This window comes from Marmota marmota, unplaced genomic scaffold (genome assembly GCF_001458135.2).
Source record: "Marmota marmota marmota unplaced genomic scaffold, marMar, whole genome shotgun sequence".
Taxonomy (NCBI): domain Eukaryota; kingdom Metazoa; phylum Chordata; class Mammalia; order Rodentia; family Sciuridae; genus Marmota; species Marmota marmota.
The window spans coordinates 5,852,809-5,869,867 of NW_025999880.1; the positions used below are offsets into that span (position 1 = coordinate 5,852,809).

The 17,059-nt window shown below is 44.7% G+C and overlaps 1 protein-coding gene and 1 non-coding gene across 2 annotated transcripts; both read left to right on the top strand.

Moving 5' to 3' along the window:
- The first annotated feature begins 329 nt into the window (after nt 1-329).
- LOC125613096 lies at nt 330-465 on the top strand. The gene has a single exon (XR_007343590.1). It is a non-coding gene; the product is annotated as a small nucleolar RNA SNORA64/SNORA10 family (small nucleolar RNA).
- A 14-nt stretch (nt 466-479) lies between these two features.
- Nucleotides 480-1,035, top strand: LOC107150726 (40S ribosomal protein S2-like). The gene has a single exon (XM_048787222.1). The coding sequence runs from the start codon at nt 480-482 to the stop codon at nt 1,032-1,034; it is 555 nt and encodes a 184-aa protein (XP_048643179.1). The 3' UTR covers nt 1,035.
- The last annotated feature ends 16,024 nt before the right edge of the window (nt 1,036-17,059 follow it).

The following is a 17,059-nucleotide window of genomic DNA, read 5'->3' on the forward strand; positions in this document are numbered from 1 at the left end:
CTTCTAGAGATTGAACCCAGGGGTGCTCTACCACTGAGCTACATCCCAGGCCCTTTTTATTTGATTTTTTTTTTTTTTAATTTGAGAAGGGTAACATTAGGTTACCTAAGCTGGCTTGGAACTTGTGATATTCCTGCCTTAGCCCCCAGGGTAGTTGGGATTACAGGCATGTACCACCATGCCCAGCAAGGAAAATGCTTTTAGTGCATATGTTTGACAAATGATTCCCATCCTGAATACATAAAAACTCCTAAAAAAAATAAGAAGAAAAAACAATGCAAAAATAAAAAACAAAAGACTACAAAAAGTATTTTTAAAAAAGATATCTGACTCTCCCCACTCTGCATGGTCACACTAAGTTTTGCCCATGTGACTTTCGTACAGGGGAGAGAGAGAGGAAAGAGCCCCTCTGGACCTTGGATTGGCCTCACAGTAGCCTTTTCTTCCTTGAGGGGCACAACAGGAACTAGGTAGTGTGTATGGATGTTGTGGAGGATCACCAGCCACCTAACATAGTTTTTTCCCAGGCATTTGTAGCTATTGGGGACTACAATGGTCACGGTGGACTGGGAGTAAAATGCTCCAAGGAGGTAGCAACTGGTATCCGAGGAGCCATCATCCTGGCCAAGCTCTCCATCGTTCCTGTGCGGAGAGGCTATTGGGGGAACAAGATTGGCAAGCCTCACACTGTCCCTTGCAAGGTGACAGGACGTTGTGGTTCTGTGCTGGTACGGCTCATCCCTGCCCCCAGAGGTACTGGCATTGTCTCAGCTCCTGTACCCAAGAAGCTACTGATGATGGCTGGTATTGATGACTGCTACACTTCTGCCAGGGGCTGCACTGCCACCTTGGGCAATTTTGCCAAGGCCACCTTTGATGCCATCTCCAAGACATACAGCTATTTGACCCCTGATCTCTGGAAAGAGACTGTGTTCACCAAGTCTCCTTATCAGGAATTCACTGACCATCTTGTGAAAACCTATACCAGAGTCTCTGTACAGAGGACCCAGGCTCCAGCTGTGGCTACCACATAGGGTTTTTATACAAAAATAATAGTAAAGTGAATGAACCCCCCCCCAAAAAAAAGATATCTGAACCTCTGGGAAAAAAGAAATAAAATATAAAATAATCATGAGAAAAGGTGCTCTGTTATTTATCATCAAGGAAATACAAATTAAAACCCAAAAATATACCATTATGCACACTAAGTGGCTAAAACTAATAAAGATGGAATATAACCAGTGTTGGCAAGAATCTAGAACAACTGGTACTCTTATATTTCCACTGTGAGTGTGAAATCATACCAGTGTTCAAGTACCATCTTGACAACTGTTTGGCAGTCTTTAATAAAGTTAAGCATGTACTCATAATATGTCATAGCAATTCAATTCCTAGGTGCATATCCAAGACACGCGCACACACACACACACACACACACACATACACACACACGTGAACACAAACATTTAATGGATAAAAACTGGAACAGCCCAAATGTCCATCACAGGGACTAGAACTAGATAAACAAACCGTCTATACACTTAGCAACTGTGTTAGTCTGCTCAGGCCGCCATGACAAAATACCACACAGTTCTGGAGACAGGAAGTCCAAGATCAAGGTGCGGGGGAGGCAAACTCTTCAATGTCTCTTCTTATCAGGACCCCAATTCTATTTGATCAGAACCTGCCCTTAGGTCCTCATGTAATCTTAATTATTTCCGTAGGTGCCCTATCTCCAAGTACAGCCACACTGGGGTTAGTGTTTTATCATGAATTTGGAGGGAACACAAGTATTCAATCCATAATAGCGACAAAAAAGGAAACTGCCATTACTTGCATGGCTCGATGCAAAAACATAAAAAAGACCCTATAATTTCAAAAATATGAAGTTTAAGAGTAGACAAATTGAGTCTGTGATGTTAAAAGGCAGTGTAGTGGTTGCTTTGGTGTGGGGGGAGGAATTGATGGGAAAGGATGAGGGAATGGTGCAAACATTTTTTCATCTTGATCAGGGTAACACTGACGCAGGTGAAGACATTGGTCAAAATACATAGAACCTTAGCCTCAGAATTGGTGCATTTACTGCATATAAGTTATAGCTCAATAAAGTATCTTTTTCTCTATCAGTATATATGAAATTATCTCTCTCTTTTTAGCAGCTATGTCATCTTCCATGGTATGAATGTATCATAATTTATCAAACTGTTTATTTCCCCATGGATGGACTTTAGAATCCCTCCAAGATTTTGCTATTATAAGCAATGCCATCGTGAACAACCTTGACGGATAGATTTCTAAGTGGGGTTGTTACAGATATTTCTCTGTAAAGGTAAAGAGTCTGAAGCCCAGAAGGAAGAAGAAATTTCCCAAGGCTTACTATAATTATGCACTGTGAGTCGTGATGGTAGAATCTGGCGCTGAAGAGATTTGCATTATTATGGAGAAATACTGGTAAGGGGAGCCAGGCGTGGTGGCGCATGCCTGTAATCTCAGCTGCATGGGAGGCTGAGGCAGGAGGATGGCAAGTTCAAAGCCAGCCTCAGCAACAATGAGGAACTAAACAACTCAGTGAGACCCTGTCTCTAAATAAAATATAAAATAGGGCTGGAGATGTGGTTGAGTGTCCCTGAGTTCAATCCCCGGTACCAAAAAAAAAAAAAAAAAACCTGATAAGGGAAGATACTAGACTTCTAGCTGGAATTAATAATCTCACTTCCTTCTTTGTCTTAACTCTTATTCATTCTGTGAGCATAAAGGCTCTGTGGCTGCCTTAATTTAACATCATGCTATTCACATAGGATCCCAGAGTAACCTGTGTTTAACAACTCACTATGTGCTTGGCAGCGTGATAGCACTTTATATGCATTATCTCATTAACCCTTATGACCTCCCAGGGCATAGCTATTATTCTTGTAGCCTCTCCCACTTATCCATGGGGGGATGTTCCGAGACACATGAAACTGCCTAATACCAAACCCTACATATACTGTTTTTTTCTTATACATATACACATATAACAAGGCTTAATGTATAAATTAGGCATGGTAAGAGATTAACAATATCTCATAATAAATTGAACAATTATAACAATCTACTGAAATAAAAGTTTTATCCATGTGGCGTCTCTCTCTGCACAACTTACTTGCTCACGGGTTCTCTGGCTTAGTGTGTTAGTCAGTTGTTGGTCGCTGGGGCCAAAATATCTGACATGAACCACTGAGAGGAGAGAAGATTTATTTTGGCTCGTGATTTCAGAAGTTTCCGTCCACGGTTGGCTTGTCGCATTGCTCTGGGCCTGAGATAAGGCAGAACATCATGGCGGAAGGGTGTGGCTCAGGAAAGCTGCTCAGCTCCTGGCCACAGACAGGGAAGGAGAAAGAGAAGGTGGGGGAAATGACCAGGGACAAGAAATACCCTGCCAGGGCACACCCCCAGTGTCCTACTTCCTCTAACGAGGACCCACCTCCCACAGCCTCTGTCACCTCCAAGTGGTCCATTCAGCGGTTAATGGGTCAATCCACTGGAGGGTGAGAGTCCTCATGATCCAATCCCTTCCCCGTAGCCCCACCTCTGAACATCGCTGTATGGAGGCCAAGCCTTTAACACAGGAGTCTGTGGGGGACACTTCATGCACAAACCTCAACACTCAGGCATCGTGAGGTAGCGTCGGGCCACCACCGAGCCTACTCGAACCAGCATGGTGACATGTGGACGATGGTTCTGAGAACCAGGATGACGGCTCAGTGACTAATGGGCAGGTATTGTGTACAGCGTGCATGTGCTGGACAAGGAGATGATTCACGTCCTGAGTGGGATGGAGTAGAGCAGAGTGAGATTTCATCACTCCACTCAGATGGCTCATCGCTGGTAACTTATGGATTGTTTGTTTCTGGGATTTTCCATTTAATATTCTCAGGCTACCGTTGACCACGAGTAACTGAAAACACAGAAAGCTGAAACCACAGACGGGGGGTGGGGGGTGGGGGACTGTAATTCCATGCCCATTTTACAAAGGTAAAAACTGAAGCTTAGACCACTTGAGTAACTTATCCAAGGTTGCACAGCTCAAAGGTGGTGTAAACAGGTTTCCACCCAGGTCCTTGATACAAAAGGCCCTATTATGTTACATCCCCTCCCAAGAATAATAATGTTATTGTGAAGGTTTTACAAAATGGTCATGGGGCTGATTACTGGTCTTTTATTTCTGGAGAGTGGTTTCGGTGTCTTTAGTTCTATCTTCTTAACATCTGGCACATAGAGGGCTTAGCGCTGTGCCGGACGCATAGTAAGCACTCAAAGAGTGCTAATTATTATTATTATTATTATTATTATTATTATTATTGGAACTCAATAAGCATTTGTTGAATAAGTAAACATTTGCATGAATAACTAATTGCCTAAATTATTCTTTTAGCAAATAAAAAATCAACAGAGGGATAACAGGTTCCGATCTTCCTCTCCTGCCAAACATCTCATGTCGGGGGCGCTGCTGAACCAGAAAGAATTGCCAGCCGTCTTCTGTTCACATGTCTGCTCCCTGAGGGACACAGAAACAAGAAGGGCATCTAATTCAAGCACAGCGTGTCCATGATCTGATTCTCCACACGTCTGTGCATGAAGGAAAGAATCAGGGCTGGGATGTAGCTCAGGGGTAGAGCTCTTGCCTACCATGAGTGAGGCCCTGGGTTCAAAATCTAGCACTAGAAAGAAAGCAAAGGAAAAGAAAAGAAAACCACTTGGGGTGCTGGTGGTGGTGCTGGTGGTGTGTGTGTATGTGCTCACACATTCATGTCTGTGCATTTTTGTGCACAGAACCCTGTGCACTGTCCCTTACGCTGTCTCACTCTGATGTCCAGCCACAACTAGGGTGAAGTCTTGGGGGGCTTATTACAAAGCTTTGGCAATATCACAGTGTGCACAAAGGATGCACACAGGATCCCACAACATCCAAAGGCCCTTGAACTTCTACTGTATCTTCTTATTTTGTTGTGTGGTCTTCACTGGAGGAAGTGGCTGCAGTTTGGTGGTGAAAGGCTTAGACTGGCAATGGACCAGGCGAATGCTGCTTCTCTTGACCTACCCGGCAGGTGCCCCATGAGCAGCATTAGCCTCTGTCGCTTTATCAGTCAATCCCGACATCCACTCAACTACCCCAGGCTCTGATTCTTCAGTTGTCTGCCAGCTCCTGCATCCCCTGGTCTAGTGCTTTGATTGGCTTGTGTCCTGGGTAGGAAGACCCCCTGTCATCCTCAGTCCAAATGCCTTGTCCAGAGAAGATCCCCTTACAGGCTCCTCTGCCTAAAGGCAGACCCGACCCACTTCTCAGCAGGGGTGGGGGGCTGCATGAACCAAGAGTCAGTTGACCAGGGCAGCACGTGCAGGGGCTTGCTGAGATCATGGGGGTTTTTTCCCTCCTTGCTGACTCCTGCCTCACCCAGTGCCGTTACCACAATCCTCATTCCGTGCCTCTAAAAGCCCTTCCTCTCATTTTGTAGTTATGTTTTCAGAGCCTTGCTCATTAGAGGCAATTTTGGTTTCTGTTTTTATGGTAATTTTTAAACTCTTAAGTGAAACTTGTTTGAAATAGCTGTCACTCTGTTATTACAGAAACAATATAACGAGAAATGCACTTTCATATAAGAGTCTATCTACGTTGCAACCGGGAAAGATAAATTGTTCTTGGACTTAAATGTATTTGAACTTGAAAAATATGAAGACAAAGAGATGAAAAAAAACAGATGATCTAATAGGTAAGGGGCGTTAGGGGGTCTAATGGATAAGAGTTTCTGGAAAAAAAAAAAGAGAGAGGAAATTAGACAGATAATACAGGAGATTTTCTGAGAGGTCCTTGTGTTCGGACACAAGGCCTTGGAACAAGGCCCACACCTCATGTTAACACTGAAATCACAGGTCACCCAGGATAAAGGGAATACCCCCAAAAGCTTCCACTGAAGACCAGTTGCCTTATAAAGCAATAAGAATGAGAATGAGTCAGAGCTTTAAATAGGAAAATCAATATAGAGGGCAATAGATTAGTGCCTTCAAAGTTTGAAGGGAAATTTGATTTATAACCCAGGAGTCAATGCTAACCCCAATTATCAGTCAAGCAAAAAGGCGGAATAGATTTACAACCACCCAGGGTTCAGAAAATTTGACCACCACACTCCTTCGTTGAGGGCACCAATGGTATGCAGTGGTAAAATAAGTAAGAGAAAGAAAAGATGATGACCTTAATCTCAGAAACTGGTTGAACCCAGGGAAGTCCCCAGATGGAGGAACATCGGAAGGTTGGAGGTAGATCTGGGGCAGGGGAGGAAACTCAATACAACCTCTATTGGAAGGGAAAGTTGGGCGGGGGAGGGGGGACGGCAGGACTTGAGAATATAATGAAGTCAAACGATTCAAGAAAAAAATAAAGAATGAATGCTATTTGAAATTCCAGATCAACAGAAAGTATCGAAAGAAAGCAAGCATAAGCAGATGTACTACTGGCTGGACGCAATCATGTGTATGGTCTCAATAATATAAGCATCATCTGCCTGATTTTTACATGCAACTTATAAACAAAGCCTGGAAGACTTCATTAGAGTTATGGAAAAAAATGAGGAGGCTGCCAATCAAGACAATATAAAAGCAAAAATGGTAGAGTGTGTCTCTAGGTATCTTCAAGGGATTGGTTCCAGGATCCCCTGCAGGTAGCAAGAATTCAGGATATGAAAGTCCCTTATATAAAATGACATAGTATCTGTCCATAACCTATGCACAGCCTCCACAGGCTGGAAACCATCTCTAGATTATGTATAATACCTTTTACGATATAAGTGCTATATAAATGGCTGTTATGATATATTGTTTAGGGAATAATGTCAAGAAAAAAGCCTGTAGGTGTTTAGTACAGATGCATTTTGGGGGAATATTTTTTGATCCACATTTGGTTGAATTATTGGATGCTGAACACCTAGATACGGAGGGCCTGCTGTATACCATAGAAACTCAGGGAGAGAAGGAAGGAGAGAAGGGAGAAGGCTGGGGCAGTAGCTGCCTCTTCTTAAGAAGCCCCAGATGAGCGGTCTTGGGAGACACGGGTGGATGGACAGGAGGAGTGGGAGCACATTTCTAAAAGTGACAACTGTAGCCAAAATGTTGATACCACTGTGTTGGGAGAATGAGAGGAAGGGAGATGGAAGAGGAGGCAAGGGAGCTTTCTTTCTAACATTGCAGAAAGCCAATGTGTGTGTGTTTAAGATGTCGAATAAGGACATAGTCTCAGGAATAGGTAGACAACCTGCGGAAGACACAGCCAGAGGATGAGAGATGATCCCTCTGGGGCTAGGGCTGGAAGAACAGCTATGCCTTTGACTAAAAAAAAAAAAAAAATCATTTTAAATGAAAGCACAGTCATATCTCCCGTGTTCCGCTTTTGAAGGAATGTGAGTGTGTACTGAACAAATTGGAGATTTCCAAAACACAGTTAGTGGTCAACCTGAGAACTAAGCAGGCTTTGGAGATGGTGAGCTGCCCTGATGTGGAGTCCTCTCCCTTCTGTGGTTGAGGTGGGTGTAGGGACCCCCATATTTGTCCGGTGGGTCCAGTGGAGTCAGTACTTCCACATCCAACAGCCCCTTCCATCCTCTAGCTGCCCTGGGGATTCTCTCCCTACTTGACAGAGTGGACCCAGGCTCAGGAGGGTGATGGAGTGGGGAGAATGTGACACACCCAGCTTCTGGAGTTGCTAGGAGGGGTGCTGGGGCCCCCAGGGCTTGTAAGTGGTGGACTAAGCCAGGAAGGGCAGGCAGGGAAGGCCCCCCGGGGGATCTGCAGGAACAGCTCCTGTGACTCTTACTGAGGTTTCATTCCATAGAGCTCCAAACAAGCCAGAATTCAAATGCAGGCCAATCTAACCTGATTCCCCCACCACATCTGTTTTTCAATTGTATGTGGGTGTTATCAAAGCAATATAATGACAGCCAGAAATGATGGTGCATACCTGTATCCCCAGCTACTTGGGAGGCTGAGGCAGGAGGATGGCTTCAACCCAGGAGTTCAAGACCAGAGTGAGAACACAATGAGACCCTGCCACAAAATAAAACAAAGCAAAACAATATAATGTTGTCTTTAAGGAAATATGTTTAGCCAGGCACAGTGGCACACACCTGTCATCCCAGCGAGTCAGGAGGCTGAGGCAGGAGGATTGCAAGTGTAAAGCCAGCCTCAGCTACTTATCAAGGCCCTAAGCAATTTTGCAAGACCCTCTTTCTAAACAAAATATAAAAAGGGCTGGGGATGTGGCTGAGTGGTTAAGTACTCCTGTACCAAGAAAAAAAATCTCCTGAGTGGTTAAACACCCCTGTACCAAGCAAAAAAAAATATTTAGCCCAGCACAGTGGCACACACCTGACATTCCAGTGACTTGGGAGACTGAGATAGAAGGATCACAAGTTCAAGGCTAGCCTGGACAATAGAGAGACACTGTCTTAAAATAAAAAGTAAAGGGACTGGGGATACGGCTCAGTGGTAGAGTGCCCTTGGGTTTAATCCTAGGTTCCCAGTACCACACACACACAAAAAAAAATGTTTTAAAATGTGTTTAAATCACCTATAATCCTCCCATGCTTAATTACCTAGATGTTTTTCTGTGATCCTTTCTAGCCTTTGTCTACATTGTACATAATTTTACATAGTTCTGACGATTGTGCACATTCGTAAGCATACTTACCTCCCATAAATGGTGTTGCTTGTTTCATAATTATCTATTTTAATGGCTGCATATTATGCAGGATCATTTTTAATTAATCACAGTACCCTGGGTTCACAGTTCATTATTATGCTAAGTACTTCTTTATTTTTTAATCTGCATTTTACTTTCCTGCTCGAGGCTGTTCCATTTACAGAACGCTTTCTCACCGACCTCACAACCTCACAGCACGAGGGGCAGGTGTGCTCACCCCCACCTTACGAAGGTAGGTTTCCCCTTACACGTGGGGAAACTGAGGTCCAGAGCCATCAGGCATCACGCAGAAAGCAAGCAAAGGAGCCGAGCAGAAACGGCCGAGGACTGTGGTCTCCATGGTGGAGGTGGGGAGACCCATGGCACAGTTACAGAACCAGGAAGGAATGATCACCTCCCTATTTTACAGTTGAGGAAGTGGGGACCCTGAGAGGTAGAGTAACTTGCTCAAGGTAACGTGGCCCAGCCAGAAGGCAAATAGACTCCTAAGCCAGATCTTTGTCCAGTATCTACCCATCCTCCCCAGGTCCCTGACTCAGAGTGAACCCCTCTGGAAACTCCCTGCCTGAGCAGGTGGCCGCCCCACCTTGTCCCGTCCCACTTCTCCTTCTCATACCTTGGCAAGGGGCTCACATTCGCTCTCTGGGAACCCTGGAGCCAGCCACAGGGCAGGCCCACTTGGCAAGCTGCCTTTCTTTCAATGGGAAAGTGTTTTTCTGTTCCGTTTTCTCCCATTTGGTTAATTGGTATTTAGGGATGGTTATATATTCATAACCTAAATTCACTATCTTAACTACACTGTAGGTGTACAGCGCAGTGGGGTTGAGTATAGTCACCCCAATGGACAGCCATCACCACCCTCCGGCTCCAAAACTGTTTTCATCTTCCCCCAATAAAAACTCTACCTGTCAAACCAGGACTCCCCATCCCCTCTTCCCTCCTATCCCTCCCTGACACCCACCATCTATTTTCCATCTCTATGAATTTGATTCAGTATCTCATATAAGTAGACTCCTACTCTATTGGTCCTTTTTACGTCTGGTTTATTTTCCTTAGTGGAAGTTCTCAAGGTTTATCTATGTTGTAGCAGGTATCAGAGATTTCACTCTGATACCTGTTTTTTTTTTTTTAATTTTTTTATATATTTTTAGTTGTTGATGGGCCTTTATTTTATTCATTTATTTATATGCAGTGCTGAGAATCGAACTCAGTGGCTCATGCATGCTACGCAAGTGCTCTGCCACGGAGCCCCAGCCCAAGCCCTCCATGGATCTATTAAGTCAGTTTTTTCATTGCTGCAACCAAACATCCGGACAAAAAACAATTTTACAGGAGGAAAAGTTTATTTGGCATTCACGACTTCAGAGATCTCAGTCCATAGACAGCTGGCTCCATTCCTCTGGCCCTTGGTGAGGCAGAACATCATGGTGGGAGAGGAAAACAGCTCAGGATATGGTCACCAGGACACAGAGAGACCTCCCCTCACCATGGACAAAATATAAACCCCAAAGTCACGTTGCCAGTGACCCCCTCCTCCAGCCACACCCTCCCTGTCTACAGTTCCCACCCTGTTCATCCCTGTCAGTATGAGCATACTGGTCAGGATAAGGCTCTCATAACCCTTTCATTTCACCTCTACACTTTCTTGTATTGCCTCAGACAGAGCTCTTGGGGGACACCGCATATCTAAACCATAACGTCTATTAATGACCATTTGGGTTGTTTTCATTTTCAGTTATTGTAAATAATGCTGCTGTGAATATTGATGTTTATATATATATTTTTAGTTGTTGATGTTACCTGCTTCAGTTGGTGATACCTGCTTCAGTGTCTACCACCAATTCTTTGGGGTATAAACCCAGAAGTGGGTGAGTTTTAAAAATCTTCTCCTGGCTGGGTGTGGTGGTGCACACCTATAATCCCAGCAACTCAGGAGGCTGAGGCAGGAGAATAGAAAATTCGAGGCCAGCCTCAGCAACTTAGTGAGGCCCTAAGTAACTTAGCAAGACCCTGTCTCAAAATAAAAAAATAAAAAGGGCTGGGAATGTGGCTCAGTGGTTAAGCACCCCTAGGTTCAATTCCTAGCACAAAACCAAACCAACCAACCAAACAACAACAACAACAAAAAAAAAAAAAAACCCAACTCCTGTTTCCAGTTTTTCAGGGAGCAGGGAAGAGAAGGGGTGTACTATGTAAGAGTGCACGGGTGAGAGAAAATGCTTGAAAAGCATCTGTTAAAGGGATTGTTTGTAGCAAGGATGTATTTTAAAAAATATATTTCCACAACTCAACAATAAAAAGAAAATAATCCATTTTTTTTGCGGGGGAGGGGGGATACTAGGGATAGAACTCAGGGTCACTCAACCACTGAGCCACATCCCCAGTCCTATTTTGTATTTTATTTAGAGACAGGGTCTCACTAAGTTGCTTAGCACCTTACTCTTGTTGAGGCTGGCTTTGAACCCATGATCCTCCTGTCTCAGAGTAGCATGCCTGTAATCCGAGACACTGGGATTACAGGCATGCTCCACTGCACTCGGCCTAATAATCCAATTTTTAAAATGAGCAAAGGGTCTAGATAGACATCTCCCCAAAGAAAATATGCAAATGGCCAATGGGCACTTGAAAAGGTGCTGTGTTGTAGTCAGGGGGAAATGCAAGGCCAAAACACAGCAAGAAACCACCTCACCCCCACTCCGATGGCCAGAATAAAGCAGGTAATGACAGGTGTGGTCACCAATGGGGAGAACTGGAACCCTGGCAGAGTGCTGGTGGGACGTGAGATGATACCGTGATACTTTCAAAAACAGACTGATGGGGCATCTTCTTGGATACAGTTTTTGAGATTGATAATTGGGCTTCTGTGGGTTTCCTTACAAACGTTCAAATGTTCACGGAAGAGCTTGTTTTAAACGGCTCTCATTTTAAGGCAGTTTGGTTTTGATGAAAATAGAACTGCAAGGAGATTTTCACGGAGTGATCACGCCTTCCCTCTGAAGCCTCTGAGGCTCGTCCATTGCGAGTCTCACTCTAAGTACCGCGGGACGCCGAGAAAGAACACAGAACAACATGAGGTTTTTAAACCAAAAATTAGATATATGTAACTTTAAAATTGATAAAAAATTATCTATAGATTCTCTCTCAAGATGGTAGTTTGGTTGGAATTTGACTTTTTTTTTTCTCTAATCGCACCTTAATTTTATAAGATGGGGTTTACCCAATGCAAAATTTAATTTACTACAATGCAATAAAATGAAATAATCTGAAAAAGAAAACAGTCTGACAGTTCATCACATGGTTCAACATGAAGTTACCATGTGATTTGGAAATTGCACTCCTAGGCATAGACCCCCCAAAACTGAAAACAGTTCAAATCCCAATCAAACAAAAACCTGTATAGGAATATTCCTAGCAGCACTATTAAAAATAACTAACAGGTAGAAATAACCTGAAGGCCTATCAAGTGATAAGTACATAAATAAAGGTGGCATAGGCATATGATGGAATATTATTCAACCATGAATAGGAATGATGTATAGCAGCCTTATTAATAATTGCCAGAACTGGAAGTAACCAACAAGTCCCTCAGTGGAAGAATGCATAATAAACAGTGGTACTACCATATAATCAAGTACTATTCAGTTCTTAAAGGAAATGAGGTGTTAACACATGAAAAGACATGGTGCTAAGCAAAAGAAGCCACTTGGGTACAGTGGCTTATACCTGTAATCCCTGCGACTCAGGATGCAGAGGCAGGAGGATTGCAAGTTCAAGGTCAGCCTCAACAACTTAGTGAGGCCCTAAGCTACTTAGTGAGACCTTGTCTCAAAATAAAAAAAAAATAAAAATGGCTGGGGATGTGGCTCAGTGGTAGAGCACCCCTGGGCTCAATTCCCAGTACTGGGGGGAAAAAAAAGAGAGAGTTGTTCTAAGTGAAAGAAACCTATCTGAGAGACTCCATACTGTGTGAATCCAACTCTCTCACATCTGGAAAAGGGGAGACTATGGAGACAATAAAAACATCTATGGTTGTCCAGGGCGGGGTTGAAAAAGCAGAGCACAAAGGATTTTCAAGAAGGTGAAATATTCTGTTCGATACTATAATGGTGGATACATGTTGTGTGTTTGTCAAAATCCACACAGTGTTCAACAGCAAGAGGGAACCCTAATGTAAGCTATAGACTTTGAGTGACAGCGAGGTGCCCCTGGAGCTTCACTGAGTCTACCAAGTGTACCCCTCTGGTGCCTAACAAGTGTACCCCTCTGGTGGGGGAGGCTATGCATAGAAAGGCCTGGTGTGGGGTGGGGATTCTCTGTCCTTTCTGCTCAATAAAGTCTAAAAGAAGGGAATGAAGAATCCACGCATGCTACAACACAAATTCTGAAACCATCAAGCCAATCACAAAAGGCCACACATATGGTACCGTTCCATTTACATGAAATGCTGGAATAGGGCAATCCATAGAGACAGACACTAGATTAGTGGTTGCCCAGGGTTACAAGACGTGGGGTGAAGGGAATGGGAGAGGAATGGCTAATGGGCAGGGTATTTCTTTTTGAGGTGACGAAAATATTACAAAAGGGAACCACGTACTTTATTTATGGGATTACTGGGGATCAAACTTACGGCCTCCCACATATTGGGCAAGTGCTGTACCTACCACTGAGCTACACCCCCAGCCCTTTTTATTTGAGACGAGGTCTTGCCAACTTGCTGAGGCTGGCCTGGAACTTGCGAGCCTCCGGCCTTGATCTCCTAAGTAGCTGGGATTACAGGTGTGCGCCACCACACCCGCCTGAATCATGCACTTTAGATGGGTAAATTATAACATATATACATTGTATCTCAATAAAGCTATTTTAAAAGGAAAGGGCAGATGGGAGTAGCCTCGAAGAAGTCCCTGCTAATGACCTTCACCTGTGGCTCAGAGACGCCTCCCCCACCCAGACAGGCCTTTCCCTAAATGAACACTTTAGGCTCTGTGCCATGAGTGATGGGGTGGGGTGAGGTTTCTGCCGAGGTCTCATCAGCATAGCTGCCTGGCAGGTCACCTGGGGTAGGCACCTAGACAAGCCACTCTCCATCATGACACTGTGACCAAGACCATTACAGGTGGGACACAGCTGACCTACTCCCCTTGAGTTAGCACAATGGTGACAGGAGAGAATTGTGGATGGTCTGCCTTGATGTGGAGTTGGATTTATGAGTCTCCTTTTGGAGTGTGAGGAAGCAGCCAACCCTGCAGCCCTCCCTCTGCCTGGCCGTAACTGCAGGCCCAAGCAGAATCCTGAGGTCTCCAGCCTGTTACTTGACCTTTATAGTTTAAAAAAACAAGAAGCTATAAAAGTTCAGCCTGGAGGCATCCCTTGGAGGTCATCCAAAGAGTGGCTTCTAGACTTTTCCATTTCACAGCTCATATCATTTCAAAAATATTTGCCAAGATGGACAACTTTTTATTTTGCTAAGCTAAGACAACTTTTAAAACTAACATCATTATTTGATTTTTTTAAAGAGAATCAAAAAGATAGAATATCAGACTAAAGATATAAAATTGGAATGGAAAACCATTTAAATTGAATAAATCTAGCTTTACAAGAAAAAATTCACTGCATTTCTTATTTTCCCTACCAGCTCTTATCTCCCAAGTAGTGAAACGTGACAAATATGAGTGACAACTTCATCCTGGGGCCCAGGAGGCTTTGGGCAACACTCCCGGTTTTGCATTCGAATCCTCTGGAAACCAGCTTCTGGCCTGGGAGGATTCTCATGGCAGACACACACCTGTGTTGAAACCCTGCCTCTGTGACTGACTCATGGCTATGAACTTCTGCCTGTTTCCTACCTTCTCTCTGAATCTCAATTCTCTTATCTTTAAAAGGATTCTTATCTCTGAGATTTTTTTGTGTGTGTTTGTGTATGAGAAACTTCACAAAATAAAAATTTAAAATATGTGGGTAGCCGGGCACAGTGGCACATGCCTGTAATCCCAGCAGCTTGAGAGGCTGAGACAGGAGGTTCGTGGGTTCAAAGCCAGCCTCAGCAACAGCAGGCACTAAGCAATTCAGGGTGACCCTGTCTCTAATAAAATTAAAAAAAAAATAGGACTGGAGATGTGGCTCAGTGGTTGAGCATCCCTGAGTTCAATCCCCAGTACCCCCCTAAAATATGTGTGTGTGTGTACGCACGTGTGTGCTTGCACACAGTAGGCATTACATTGCTATTTGTATGCTGTCTGGTGGTAGAAGATGGTCTCTGAGCTGATTCATTCCATTGCCCTGGTCTCTCAGTTGATAAAATCTCTTCCCTGGGTGTAACTACACCTGCCTTCCTGCGTAGCCACTCACTTAACTTTTGGATCACACAGAACAAATCTCATTCTTCTGACCTGACTTCCATTTCTATCTTGGCTTTTCTTTCTTCCAGACAAAATAGCCTGTCGCTGTCACTTATTCCTCTGAAAAGTCCTCACCATCCTGCTAGCATGAGCCAGCTGCTGCCAGAATAAGGCTGTGTAGCAATCTCTCGGCAAACTCAAGCCCTCCAGGGCATGTCACCTGCAGCCAGGCTCCATGGGGCTGGAGTCCAGGCTTCAGGTTGGGTCCTAGTCTGCTCCAGGTGTCTCTCCACTTTCCTGGGACTCCCCAAGCCTTGTTCCTTCAATGACAAAAGGCAAGCACACAGAGGGTAGACCCCACGACACAGCACCACTACCTGTCGTCACCGTCACCTAATATAAGTCACAAGGTCAAGCCAAAGTCAAGAGGCCACAGTGGGAGAAGGATGTAGAATACGGAGGAATAAAACATATAATAACCAATAACCCCCTCTGAGTCTACTGCCCTTGTCCTACTTCCTTGACCAACTCCACTGGACACCCTCTTCCAAAGTCTCTTCATGCCAAGGGGAGCAGGAGGCTAGGGAGGAGGGAACAGGCTTGGCCTGGCCGGCCCCTGCCTCCCCCCTGCCTCTGCCTCCTACCATCTCCTGGCTCTCACACACGAGCTTCATGGGGTTTCTTTCATTTTCTTAAAGGTCTTTATCTCTCTGCCACCCCAGGGCTTTGCCTGTGCTGTTCATTCTGCTTGGAACACTCCTTTCTTAACTGCTTCTGCTGATCCAAGGGGAAGAAAATAGAACTTACCTGTCAGGTCCTTGAAAAGTTGTCTTTCTAACCATCCATCCCAGTTAAGTCTCCCTTTCTTTCTCTCCAGCAAAGAGGGTGGGTTTATTTTTCAGGACTTCTCATGATTGGTTTGTTAATTAATTTTGATGTTCTCCCCCTACTAGACTCCAACCTCCATGAAGGCAGGAACCTGTGGTTGCAGCCCCAGAGCACACATCAGGCCCCTCCTGTGACAGATGTGGATACACACTGACTGAGAGCTGGAGGGAGGATCCAAGGCGAGGAATGCACACGGGTTGGATTTCAACAGCTCTCGCTTCTCCTTTTGTGCAGTGGTAAAGTGCAGAAGAGAAAAAGAAACAGCCCTGCCCTACTCACAGAGCTGTGCTCTCTCTCCCTCTAGCAGAGCAACTGTCACCCACTAGTGCTCAGGACGGGAGAAGGCTTGGAGAAGGCTCCTAATCTTTTCTTAGGGACATGGCCTTGGCCACCACTGCTTGACTTTTGTGGATGAGGATTTGTTTCCACGACTCATTTGGCTCAGACACCTCCTCAGAGGTATTCACACACGCCCACTGTCCACACGGCTGGCCAGGAGTACGCCAGGTACTTTGGGATAAAAAACTGTGCCACTAATATTTCACCGGGGAATAATTGACAAGGGTGAGCCGAGGGGACCTACAAATGGAGGCTAGTGACATAAATGGTGACTTGAGAGTTCAGGATGCTAGGTTCTGATGGCAGAATCACCCGACCTGCTGAAAGCACCCACTCCTGTCCTTTCTCTCCTCCCCTGGGGCCATTCAGCCAGCCTTTGCCCTTCATCATACCCATAAACCAAGGAGAAGTTTTGGTCTTTCTGTCTGTGGTCTTTTGAAAATGTCTGGATCTGTTTAATGAAGTCCTCTGTAGCCCATCAGCCTAGACAAAGCAGTGCAGCTAGAGCCGGAAAGTCAAGTTCTGAGTCCCATCTCTCGCTGCCCCTTCCCATCTGGATCATACAGAGAGGTGACTTCACCTCTTCAAGCCTCAGGTGACTTCACCTCTTCAAGTGGAATTGATTTTTTTTCCTTCACCTGATGAGTGGGCGTGGCTAAACCTGCGTGGCAGTGGCTGAGGACTGACTGAGAGAACATGAATGGCTTCCTGACTGTAAAAGACTATGGAGCACAGAGGGTTAAAGGTTCAGGAACCAAAAAAACAGAAC

What these genes read in the sequence shown, in the direction of transcription:
- LOC107150726 (XM_048787222.1), top strand. Translation starts at nt 480, where the DNA reads ATGGATGTTGTGGAGGATCACCAGCCACCTAACATAGTTTTTTCCCAG.